The sequence below is a fragment of the Sphaeramia orbicularis genome, chromosome 5, assembly GCF_902148855.1.
Source record: "Sphaeramia orbicularis chromosome 5, fSphaOr1.1, whole genome shotgun sequence".
In the NCBI taxonomy this organism is placed as follows: Eukaryota; Metazoa; Chordata; class Actinopteri; order Kurtiformes; family Apogonidae; genus Sphaeramia; species Sphaeramia orbicularis.
In genome coordinates, this window is record NC_043961.1 from 50,750,695 (window position 1) to 50,764,249 (window position 13,555).

Below are 13,555 nucleotides of genomic sequence, written 5' to 3' on the forward strand. Positions count from 1 at the left end.
TTTATTTGAAACCTTATTCACCCTGGCAATCATATTTTCAAAAGCAGCAGTCTCTGTCATGAGTTTAAGCCACTCTGTAAACTCTGGCCTATATGGGCTCTTCCAGTTACGCAGAATAAGCCTGGCAGCTACCATAAGATCCACTACTATCAATCCTGACTGCCTACATTTTCTTAGCATTTTGTGTGATTTTTTTTTTATACAGTCCTTTTTGCACTGAGTGTTTTTGCTGCTAAAGAGAACTGAGCTGCTAAACTGATTTTCATTGTTTCTGTGACAGTGAAAATAAAGATCTATTCTATTCTATTCTATTCTATTCTATTCTATTCTATTCTATTCTATTCTATTCTATTCTATTCTATTCTATTCATGTGAGGCTCTACAGCTCAGTGGTTCCTAGTCATACATTCAGGACTTATGAGGTTAATCCTCACTGGAGCCTGAGGTTGATTTCGCATTATTTGAAGGTGACTGAATAGTAATCAGCTCTTATTATGGCACTTTACCCTTAACTGGGTATATGTGGCGGAGTGTTTCATGTCGTTAAAGACACACTGTTTGTAATACTACTAGAAAATGTCACACTATTGTCCACTAATTGCATCGATATACTAGGTGCAATGATATAGTAGCATTAATGTAACCCTTTCATGCATGAATTATGAGAACCATAGTTGAGATTTTTTTTCCTGAGTGTTTTTATTCCACTTTAGGCATGAAAAAAACAATGCAATTGAAATTTTTTTATTAACTTATTTTTCACGGAGTTACAAAAATGTCCACTCAGCTGGACACCAAGCATTTAATTTTTGAAGAGAAAAAAAAAAGAAACATGTATTTAAAACCCATCATCAGAAAATGAGATACTGTGCAAAAACAATGAAATAACAACATTTGTCATGCATCTAATCTGATGTTTTCTCACATTTTAACATACTCTAATACTAGTTATTTCTAACTTCATACAGATAATATGCAAAAATACAGTAATGGTATGATTTGCAATGTATAAGCGATGTAAGTGTATAAGTGTATAAGTGAATAAGCGTCCACTGTGTGCTGAAATGCAACTAAAACAACAAAACCGATGAATATACAAGAGAACAGCTGTAGAATAACTGTCCACTGTAGTGACCACTATGCATGAAAGGGTTAAATTGTTTTGTATTGTATTCTATTATGAATACAGCATTTGTAGTTTTAATTAACAATAGCAATCAACATTCATGTACTATGTGTGATACAGGAAAGGTCTTGGTGAGTGTGAAGCATGATTTTGGATTATTATCAGTGGATTACTGTGTTAAGTAACATTTGAATGTTTTAGGAGATTATTGCTGTGGCTTTATGTGCTTTTGCATGAGTTTTAACCCCAAATATACAGTAGAATACATATATAGTGTTATCATACGGTACACAAATGTATGAAGGAGATCAACACTCAGTACTGACAACTAAGTACAATATTAGACAAATATATAGGGAGGATGAATGCTATTGGCGGTTTGTCCACTTTTTAATGTTCCAAGGTTCTTTGATTTAAAAGAACAAAAAAAAACTGTGTTTAATTATTAAACACAGCTGGCATATCATGTGCATTTCAATAGATGGTATTTGATACATAAGTGACCAGAATTCTCTTTAAAAGGATTAGGCCAAAGTTTTTCTCACCTAAAAATAATTCCCTGACATAGCAAAATAAGATAAATATATATATAAATGCTCAACTTATTCAAGTAAACCTTTCAATACAGTATTTATTCCTTATTTCTCAAGCTATTAAAAAAAAAAAAAAACTTATCACCCATAGACTTAACTGTAAGTGTTGACAGTGTAACAGACGGAACCACACACAGCTTGTATCAAGTTCACAAATTTATTAATGTTTAAATCCAGTGAATAAAATATTTCTCTACACAAAACAATGTACAATATTACATTATGATGTCACTTTATATACACAGTGAAAAATAAACTATATATATTAGCTATGTAACTTGAAAAATGAAAGAACAAAAGTAATGGTTTGACATCTACAAACACACGTCTGAGGTGAGGACGTTACATTAGATTTGAGGACAGCTGCCTTGTTAAAACATTCACTTTGCACACAACAATTGGTATTTTGGTCAGCCATTAGCAATCATAAGAAATAGTTTTAAATACATGTAAGTTTGAGGTATTTATGGAATAATTACAGCTATAATCATTTCTGTGTCTTTCTATTTACAGAGCAGCAATACAGGGAGTCACTGGCCCATGAGGGCCGTGACAACAGAGGTATCGTCTTTCTGTCACAGTGTCAGGCACAGTTGAATATGGAGGCTGGTGGGGAAAAAAGAAATAATTCATTAGTGCCAGTTGTGATTCATGTCCGTCTAAAGTTGCAACAGGTAAAGCGATTGATTTGAGATGAATCGCTCGATAAAAACAACTGCACACGGACTGTAAACTGACATCAGATGTTTTCTTCATACCTCATCTCCTGATGAAAGCGACAGGCAGTTCTCTGTTCGGAACCAAAAGTCCTGAGTGGATCACATCGAGTGGCTTATTATCTGTTGCCACAATCTCAAAGTCTCTGACCAGCTACAAGAAAGAGAGTGGATTTACATCAGTCAGTTAAAGGGTCATGCGACTGGAAAATTAAAGTGCATCCCTCCTCACTAATCCAAATTCTAGCCTGGCTGACCTTACAACTCATACTGTAACTTGATTTACTGTTACTGATAATTATGTTTCTCAACTTTGTTTGATCTTACCCAGCACATGGCTAGCTGCAGCTGCAGTTCGGCCAGCCGGCGGCCGATGCACATCCTCTTTCCAATGCCAAAGGGAACATAAGCAAAAGGGTTGATGGTGCTATTTTCCCGGACCCAGCGCTCAGGTTTGAACAGCTTCCCTTCATCGAAGTACTTCTCATTGGAGCCCAGTGCGTGGCTGTTGATCATTAAAACTGTCTGTGAATAGAAGGGGAATAACAATGAATAAACCATTCATTCATTCATTTCTTCCATACAGTAAGATACAGTAAGCATAGTTCAGGGATATTCTTTGGCACTAATTGCTTAAAAGAAGCATGTACAGAGCTCATTATGAGATTAAATGAAGCCTTTGCAATCCTTCATACAATGGGATGTTATGATAGACTTTGTACAGTATGGGAGGGGGTTTCTACCATGCTTCTCTCAGGCATCAGTCAAATGTAAATTAATACAAGAATGTAATCTGCTCATGTTATGTGTATGGAAATAAGCCACTTACTCCTTTGGGAATGGCATAATCTCCCAACACAGTGTCTTTGTCCAGGGTCCTGCTCGTGAATGGAACTGATGGCGATAACCTGTGAGAATTTGAAAAATGCACATGGGAATATGGCCTCAGTGAAGCTATAGTATAGCATGACACACATGTCTAAGCTGTTTAAGGGGAGCTAAACATGCTCCTATGTTTTGTACAGTGCCAGATGAGGTGAGATATAATCTCCAGTCACAGGTCATATACATTCCCTGAATGATGCGGTTAAGGCATTAGCCTTCAATAACATATCAGACAACTTGTGACTGTACATGAAAAAGGGAGAATGTAAAGGGGTCAGATCTGAATGTGACCATATAACACATTTTAAGCTGCGACCACTGGTGATTGCTTGCTAGATTGTTTTTGAGCCAGTCGTGCGTGTAGGTTTTAACCTCTGTGGCACAGAGTGAATCAGGATGCAGTTAGTGAGTCTGATGTGAAACTGCTGACTGTTTAGATAACATTTAACAGTAAATTATGGGCAACATTTATAGCTACAGACATTTTTCTTGACTCGTAGTTCATCATGTTTTATCTCCTGCTAGTGTTGTATTAGTTACATGCTGTCCTGTGCAAGGTTATAATAGTTTTGGATTTTTCATTATAGTTTAGTTTTATTTAGTTTTGACTTTTTTTTCCCTCTAATTTAGTTAGTTTTAATTGGTTTTTAGAGCAGGTTTGCTAGTTTTTATTTGTTTTCGTTTTCTTGTAAATACTTAGTTTTAGTTTAGTTTAATTTTTTTCATATCTTTGCCAGTGTATTCACATAAATCCCAAACAGGACTCTGCTGCTTTCTCCCAATTTTAGTCTCCATTTTGCAGGTAGAATGGGGACGAGAAGACAACTCTAAACAAGTGACGAGAAGTGACGGACTTTGAAGTGCTATATGGTGCCATCAGCTAAAATTGCTCGAGTGAAATAAATCAATTTCATATTAATCATCGACAAAGATGAAAACGAATTTTATCCATAGTTTTTATATGTTTTAGTTAGTTTTGTAAGCACACAATACAGTTTCAGTTAGTTATAGTTTTTTTCTTTTAATTATAGTTTCTATTTATTTCAGTTAACGAAAATGTTTTTTCAATTCTAGTTTTCGTCATTTCATTAGTTTTCGTTGACGATAATAACCTTGGTCCTGTGGCTAAGTTTTCTCTATTATTGTGCAGAGCAGCTGCATGTTGTACTGTACCTCATCGACTCCTTGAGGCAGGCCTTGAGGTAGGGCATGCTTTTGATGTGTTCTCCACAGGGGTCCTGGTCAGGAGGCACCACCTCTCTAATCTCATTCAGCAGCTTCCTTTGGGCGCCAGGGTTACGTGACAGGTTGAAAATAGCCCACAGCATACTGTTGGCGGTCTGAGAAACGTAAACACAGTGAGAGAAGGAGCGGGAGAGAAAGAGAGAAAAAGAGGGAAGGAAACAGAGGGAGATGTCACTTAGTGAAGCAGCTACTATAAAGTGCATTCCACTGTGGGCTCCTGAAAGGAAGTGTGGAATGTTTGGGTTTCCTCAAAGGCTTCTCAGTTATGTCCACACCACATTCATTTTACACTTTTGAAGTACTGTAACTGCAGCACCTGTTTGTTTTAGAGCCTCAACAGTTTTTTTTTTTTTCATTCCCAACCCGAAGGAAAATAGGCGAAAGGTAAAACATATAAAAGTTTAGCCTATGGTGACGTACTGCAGGTGCATAAGAATTTAATTTGTGCTGGGCAGCGATTAAAATTTTTAATCGCAATTAATCACGTGGATTTCTGCGATTAATCATGATTAATCGCAGATTAAGTTATATGGGGGGGGGGGGGGGGGTCCAGACTCGAAGTACTCTGGTGATAAAAAAATAATTCCACATTGCAGTGCTTACAAACAACTTTGGCCTTATCAACCCCACCATCTGAAGACATTTAAAATGAAAATGTCCATGTAAAAGACCGGTACTTTTCTCCGTGTTTATGTCCCCACCAGTTTATTTCCGTTTGTGAGTGACTGACAGGAGTCTTAAGCCCACTAATAAGTACTAATACTAATAAGCCTAATAATATGTGATGTTCAGTTGTTAAAAGCAAGCAAAGGGGGCCCTCTAGTGGTCGGAATAAGTTGCACTAACGTATGTTTTGTCCTTGCGGTGTTCCTGTAGTCAGTTTGGACATAAGAAGGAACTAACAGACACGTTTCTTTCACTCTGTTTATATAGCCCGAAAAACGTTTGCCTGTGAGTATTTTATGTTCAGTTGTTGTAAGAATGAATAGTATAAAATATCACTGATGTGAACCTTTGTTGCTGGATAAAAAGATGTTGTAAATCTTAAATTAATCTTTAAATGCTAATCGTTAGCGTGTCTATGGATTTTCTCATTCAAGTTAGCATCGAGCTAGCGATCTTTTTCCCATTCATTTAAATGTATAATGCCATGTAAATGTACTAAGCCAATGAACAGAACTGTGACATATTTTGTATGTATGTTACAGTTTTACAGTGAGTCTCAAGTAAAAGATTTGGAGAGAAGTTTTCGGCGTCCGGCTTTTCTTGGTAAACCTGTTGTCTATCTGCCGAGCTAATTGCTACACGCACACAAGCAGAGGCAGAATAATAGGAGTTAGAATAAAACGGCATTAATGTGAGATAAAAAAAAATTGTTGGCGTTATTTAATGAATGCGTTAACGCGATAATAACGCATTAACTTGCCCAGCCCTAAATGTAATATATCCGTGAGATCATATACTTGTAATAAACCAAAAGCTTAATGATAATATTTGTTAATGATGTTCAAAAATACATAGAAAATACTCACAGTTTCAACTCCTCCAATCTGTAGCTCTGTGATGGCTGCGTACAGCTCCTTCTTGGAAAGGCAGCTCTGGTGTAAGATGTCTCCGATTAAGTCATCAGGTGCTCTGTTGGCATTCGTCTTCAGTTTCTTGTCAATGTAGACTTTGGCTGAGGACAAAAGGAGAGAGGAGAAAGTGTCATATTTGGTTCATATTGATGCAAGTTGCAAGATACATAACATTTCCACCACTAAACCCTCCTTATGAACACTGCCACTGGATCATTCATTGAATTTAACACCTTTAACTGGTATATTCAGCCTCTTATGATGCATTCAGGATCCACTTGCTGTATATCTTTAAGGCAGAGTCAGTTTGTGAGTGTTGTTCCTAGCTGTCAGTACAGTTAGTCAGTTTGCTGTCACATTAATAATTAATAATGTGACTGTACTGTCATTGAGGTTGCAGATGTTCATAGTTCTGCTTGACCTCATTTAAGTTTGATCTGCACTGACTGTTTAACTTCTTATGTCGCTGATAAACTCGAAGCCGTCAGCGACTGATAAAAAAAAAAAAAAATCAATATGAGCTTCGTAACCTTTCTGTTTTTTGATTGTTTTGTACTAAGAAGACAAAGCAGTCCTGTGGTTTAACTAGTCTACATTTATGCATATTATGTTTAAGCTAACGACTGAGCTCAAGCTGTTATGCTCATAATAAATGAACAGAAAACATGCATGTATTAACTGGCATATTATTTTCTTTTATATTTTTAAATATTTCAGGATGTTTAGATCTTATGTTTGTTTCTTATAGTTTATCTAAATGAAGAAGCTAATGGTTACACTGGAAAGTCTCTTTTTCTTCTGTTTGTTTGATCCTTATAATGTGAATCATTAGCTTCACAGTGAGCAGGATTAAAACACATAACCCTCAGATGAACTGAACTAACTTAAAGACTTACTGTCAATCTGCAGAGAAAAACACAAATGAGAAAGTCCCTCTTAGCTTGTAACTGTTACAAAGTTAATCACTATATCCTCCTGAGACCCTGTAAGTAAAAGTTTTTTTTTTTTTTACATTATTCATTAAATAATTGCCTTGATTAGAAACCGCACGATGCAACTGTTTTTTTCACATACATTTATTTATTTATGGAATGTCCTTTGCAGTGGACAGCATTTCTTTTTCTTTTAAAGTAAAGCTGTAAAGGAATCAGATATTAATCATTTGTGCGTTAGAAGCTGTGACTAACTGTAGTCAAAAAAACATTACAAGCGTCATCAACTTCTTCCTGCCTCCCGTGTCCTGAGTCCTCAAATATTTGGCAGATTAGTCTTCTGTTTTCTCCGGCTGCCTTTTACCCACAGGGCCATTACACATTTGTTCACCTCTATGACTCATCTGACTGGAAATGGGTTCAGACTGGTTTGATATATGAAGACAAACTGTACTTGAACTTATGAAATGTAAGGATTTAGTGTACAGATGGAGGTTGTGTTGGTGTTACTCAATAGTGAAATCGAATCCAATATTTGTGTCGTTTTACCTGTGCTGAAAATGCGGTCCCATGCTGCAGTGTGGTCCTGCCATGTTTTGGTGTTGAGGCTCTTGTGGAGCTCTACTGGTGTGACCATCATCGTACCGAAAGTGCTCATCATCTACAGGGAGAGCAAAAAGGGATTAGATTTTAAACTAAATCATGGCCGTGCTCACTGAAAACCTTCAGTTCAGTCCTTTTTTCTTGCACCCACTGCCCTGTAAGACCTCTGTGAACCTACACCTGTTATCTCTTAAGAGCATGATATTGGTTTGCCCCAGTGAATTCCAGTAAATCCTGCAAGACTGTCAGTCAAATGCTGAACAACTGCACAAGTTCAGCTGACCTCAGCTGAGGTGAACCTGATGAACTACACACTGATTCTACAGTCTCATGGTTAAAGTCAGTCAGTCATACACTGTAAAAAAAAGTCTCGTTGTTTTTACAGAAAAAAAACTGGCAGCTGTGGTTTCCAGAACAATACTGTAAAAAACACATCCAATTGTAATCATAATTACGGAGTAACGTAGATTTAACATTTTAAACATTTATATTTAATATTGGATTTAAATGGTAAATGGACTGCACTTATTTAGCCCATTTTCTACACCTTCATGGTGTCCAAAGCACTTTCCAAAACCACCAGGTCCAACTAGGAACAATTTAGGGTTCAGTGTCTTCCATGGACGCTTTGACATATGGACAGATGAAGCCAGGATTCGAACCACCAACCCTCTGGTTATTGTTCGAGCTGCTCTACCAACTCAACCAACTCATTAATTTACAAGTTTAAAATATTACATTGTTCAGTGTTTACTTTTTTGTAACTTATATATATATATATATATATATATATATATATATATATATATATATATATATATATATATAAATATATAATATATATATATATATATAAAGCAAACATGCCGTTATTTCAACATTATGGTCTTGCAATTTAAACGGCACCACATTGTATTTCAATTTACAGTTTTATTTTCTAAAAACAATAGAAATACATCATTTCTACATACAAATCTGGTTTTGTTCACATACTCTTCCTGTAAAAACTACAGCTATATTTGATTTAATCGTTAACACAAAAATCTTTTCAAATAAACAACTTTGCATCATATTGACACTTACAGTTTTTTTATGTTGCAATTTTACAACTTTTTGGTGTTAATTCTACTGTCATTTTTTACAGTGTACTCACCGTTTTAACAGCAGTGATGAAGTTCATGGCTTCCTCATTGACTGTCTCCTGAAGCAAACCAAATCTCTTATCGTAGAGGACAAGGCAAATAGCTGAACAACAACAATAAAAAGAATGAGATTAAGAGCCAGAGCTTGGCTTTACAAACACTTTTACCAATTAATACAAATAGAGGAGAGTGATTATTTTAGATTTTGTTTTTTATGGTTAACAAATCCATTTGACCACATGTGATTAATGACATTTCACATTAGACACAAAAGTATAATTAACAGAAATACGTGGAAAAAACGTGCATTTTCATTTAATTCATTCTTTTCAGCAAAAACGAGAAACCCAATAAAAACAGCTGACTTACTCTCAAATGACCATTTATTCAGCTCGAAGTACAAATCTTCAATCTTCCCATTATTGTTAATATTTCCAATCCTGCTGACAAAATCCACCAGCACCTGTTAAAACGAATAAAAACTGGTCACTTTTAAAACATCAAAAAACAAAGAGAAATATCACCAAAAATGTTTCTAGTATCTCAGTCTTACCTGGTTTATTTTGCTGTCAAGTTTCACCACCTCTGTCGGTTTCATGAGTTTCTGCTGGAACGCACTCCTCACCCTCTGCCAGTCTTTACCCTCCCTGCACAAACATTTTACGCACATATTACTTTCTTTTGCATTCAACATTTTTGCAGTGCAGTCGCTGTTTAGACTGCCTCTTCTTTCTTTCTTTCTTTCTTTCTTTCTTTCTTTCTTTCTTTCTTTCTTTCTTTCTTTCTTTCTTTCTTTCATAAACACAGATCGTACTCACAGAATGAGGAGTCCGTACGCCTCGTCCCTCAGGTCCCTGTATGCTTTCCAGGGTTTGATCTCCAGTCTCTGGGGGTAGTTTCCCTCCTTCCTGTAAAGCGCCTCCAGCAAACAAGGTGCGCCAATGTGGACCGACTCAAAGGAGCCCAGCTTCATCCGGAAAATCTTTCCAAATTTCTTGTGGTAATCAACCTGAAATATATGTTTGAAAAGAGACATTAACTAAATAAAACGACTTTCTTTGATATGAAATGTTTGCTGGGTAAAACATGCATAAAAATAATAAAATAATGAAAATAATGAAAATAATGAAAATAAAAAATGACTTTACTGTACCAGTGCCTCGTGTTGTCTTGTCAGACCTCCTTTCCGGAGCAGTTCGACCAGACTGCCGACCAGCGGCCAGTTGGTGGGTCCTGGGATCGCATCCAGGCTGTGCGCTCTGGAGGCGGCGTGAGGGCACGGCGCAGCCTCCACAGCATCCTTCTCCTCCAGGACGCACACTGAGGATGTGGGCTTGAAGTGCTGCAGCCCTACTGACTTCTTCTTCAGCAGCTCAACTATCTGAGGAACTTTCTGAATCTGTGCCCTCATCCCGAAAAGTGACTTTTTTTTTTCTTTTTTAAAAAAAGCGGAATAATCTAATGTTTAAAAGCAGATGTTAATTATCTTGACAGTTACTCGTTTCTTAGAACTGTCACACTTTACCGCAACATATATACCCTGAGAGTGTTTATTCCTACCGTGCTCCGAACCAATCAGGAATCGGTCCTGCATGGTGTGGCCGTCGAGCCCACCATTCATTTATGGATCCACGTTGAAAGGATCGTATGACCCCAGATAGACCGAGGAAGTGCCCCCACCACACACACCACCCCCACCCCCGGGCTTTATAAATAAACACAGAGGACACAGTAAAGGTGACGCGGTTCGCTTGAACCGTGTTTAAGAACGACCCACGATTGGAAGAACCGAAACTTTGGCAAAGCAAATACTACTGCCACACTTATGGTCCGTGGGCAAATATTTGACAGGTTGCAGGTAGTGTGTGTCCTTTGTTTGTGTTTTGCAGTGTGTTCTTTGTGGAGAAGTGACGGGGGGAAATCAATGCAACTCTCATTTTGTTTGTATGTCAGGTTGTTTATTTCAAAATTATATAAAACTATTCAATTACAAAATTACGAGTAAATGATTTAGAAAAAGCAACTAGAAACTGGCCAGAAACCATCATTTCTTAGTTGCAAAAGTTTGAGACATAAGCTGAATTTTCCAAACTTTTCCTACTTTTATTAAAAAAAAAAAACCTGACATATGTATGTATACTTGTGAGGAACTCTTTATAACCCTTTAATACCAAAAAGTACATTAATTCACTCTTAATCTGGTCCACACTGTAAAAAAAATCCTGTTGTTTTTACAGAAAAAAACTGGCAGCTGTGGTTACCAGAACAATACTGTAAAAACACATCCAACTGTAAACATATTTACGGAGTAACATGTAGATTTAACATTTTAAACATGTAGATTTAAATGGTAAATAGACTGCACTTATTTAGCACATTTTCTCCACCTTCATGGTGTCCAAAGCACTTTCCAAATCCACTAGGTCCAACTGGGAGCAATTTAGGGTTCAGTGTCTTCCATGGACACTTTGACATATGGACAGTCAGAGCCAGGATTCAAACCACCAACCCTTTGGTTATTGGACGAGCCACTCTACCAACTCTATCAGCCCATTAATTTAAAATGTTACATTGGTAAATGTTTACTTTTTTATAATTTTGTTATTTAAAAAAAAAAAAAAAAAAAAAAGCAAATATGCTGTTATTTCAACAATAAAACAATAGAAATATGTCATTTCTACATACAAATTTGGTTTTGTTCACATATTCTTCCTGTAAGAACTACAGCTATACTTGATTCAGTTGTTAACACAACATTTTTTTTCAAACAAACAACTTTACATTGTAGTGTCACTTACAGTTTTTTTATGTTGCAATTTTACAACTTTTTGGTGTTAATTCTACAGTCATTTTTTACAGTACATCACATTAATTTGCCTTTAGATAAGATTAATGCATTACTTGTAGTGTTACCACTTCTTTTTCCTATCCCTCTTCCTTCTCTCATGCAAATCAAAACATTCCCACATACACATATGTGGACACACACACACACACACACACACACACACACACACACACACACTGCCCCCACTGAGATGGCATGACTTAAATAACATGTGAGGGGCCCCTTGTTGTTAGCCTGTAAACGTGTTCATACACAGACTCTCAGTGGCATCAGGAACAACTCTGAACCCTGGCTGATGTTTACTGTATACTGAGAAGTGAGCGCTTCCCCAGATGTAACACACACAGACACATACACACATTAATCACAAAGAAAGAGAAAAATACCACCCACACACCTACCACTGCACAGAGCGTACCTTTTAACTGCTACTCATTGACATTACACGATATTAAGCAACTTTGGTAATTTGTTTACATTGTCTGCCTTTTGTAAGTATGATGAAAATATCTTTCACATAAACTCTACTGATAAAACAGACTCTTTCATAACATATATGAATATACTTTTGGGACCTAATGTTGGTCAATCTACACGTCTTCATGTCTGTAAAATTCCACATGGGAAATTTCTATTGATTGATGCTGTAACGGTTGTTTTTCAGGCCAGTAAATGACTTCACTGATGTCTAAACTGATTTTCATGTGAAAAGATACACACTTCATACAATTTTTGCAAATACTTGGAAAATGATGGTTGATGAACATCACTCTAAGATTTATAGGAAAAAAGTCACTAAAGTGTGCTACACAACAGAAAAAAAAAATCATTAACAAACTATAACTATAATTAGAGAGTAATAACATTTTAAATGTACAGAGCTTCAGCTGTGGACATACAGCTGAGGAATAGCATGCATTTTCATTATTCCTTTTATTACTTAAACTGACAAAAAAAGTGAGTAGCAGGCTGTTGAGCAAGGCTTAACCACAGGACTTCAACCTCACAGTGCCCCGATGTGTAATGCCATATTGAACACAAGGTAATACTGGCAGTGTCACGGACAGCTGGCACAGCACAGGGTGAAAGTCATAGAGAAAACATGTTTTCTCGTGATGTTCTCTGTACTCAAACAGAACAGTGCAATACTTGGTCCTCTATGACCTTGTAGAATAAGGGTTTATTGCAGTAAACCAAGAAACAGCAAACCATTAATAAGGTTTGCCGTTCTCTTCATTAAATGGACTAATTACATTTCAGTCATTATCTGAAATCATTAAATGCAAATTTTAAAATATCAACCAAAACAAAAGCAGAGCATTTGCTTTAGTGAATAGAATATAACTATGATTTTCAGGCAAGTTAAAGAGAAATTGTTTAGAAGAAATTCTTGGCCTCTTTTTTTTTTTTTTTTACATACACATGTCTCTATTGCACATTATAGAAAAAACAAATGCAATTTTTATGAAATTTATATATTTTGACAAATATATATATTTTGACACATATATATATATATATAATAAATTCTTTTCTATTTAAAATGCATATCTGTGTTGTTTAGTACATGCCATTATATTAAGCACTAGTATAATGTCCCCTTTGAACAGATGGTTAAAAAACATAAAGCTTCATAAATTGATTCCCTCCGGAAATCTTGTCTCTTGACCCATTTAGCAGTCAGACTTAATGTCATCATCTCATTCTTTATCATTTTTATTCATGAGCTCTGTTGCCTCTGTTTACTACAGCAGGAGTCCCATAGCAGGAGCAGCAGGAGAGTAAAATCAGGACGTTGCAGTAAGGACATCAGCAGGCCGAAAGATAAGTGGTGAACTGAGGCAGGGGGCAGCTGACCCTCTCAGGCAGCAGTGGAGTCATCAGCACA

At 36.4% G+C, this 13,555-nt stretch overlaps 1 protein-coding gene across 1 annotated transcript; it reads right to left on the bottom strand.

The window, feature by feature from the left end:
- Window positions 1–1,862: 1,862 nt before the first annotated feature.
- On the bottom strand, window positions 1,863–10,334 carry cyp24a1 (cytochrome P450, family 24, subfamily A, polypeptide 1). The gene is made up of 12 exons (XM_030133717.1): window positions 9,973–10,334; window positions 9,638–9,828; window positions 9,373–9,466; window positions 9,189–9,282; window positions 8,831–8,922; window positions 7,624–7,735; window positions 6,098–6,243; window positions 4,494–4,660; window positions 3,265–3,343; window positions 2,763–2,960; window positions 2,478–2,589; window positions 1,863–2,325 (listed from the first exon to the last, which is right to left on the bottom strand). Exons 1-11 carry the CDS (start codon window positions 10,228–10,230, stop codon window positions 2,479–2,481), a joined length of 1,542 nt encoding a protein of 513 aa, XP_029989577.1. The 5' UTR covers window positions 10,231–10,334; the 3' UTR covers window positions 1,863–2,325; window position 2,478.
- Window positions 10,335–13,555: the final 3,221 nt, after the last annotated feature.

Bases quoted from the DNA above. Each gene is read 5' to 3' on its own strand.
- cyp24a1 (XM_030133717.1), bottom strand. From the start codon at position 10,230: ATGAGGGCACAGATTCAGAAAGTTCCTCAGATAGTTGAGCTGCTGAAG. The intron at 4,661-6,097 runs GTGAGTATTTTC...TACGTTTCTCAG, and splicing joins AGATTGGAGGAGTTGAAACT to ACCGCCAACAGTATGCTGTG. The intron at 2,590-2,762 runs GTAAGATCAAAC...TCTTTCTTGTAG, and splicing joins TGCAGCTAGCCATGTGCTGG to CTGGTCAGAGACTTTGAGAT.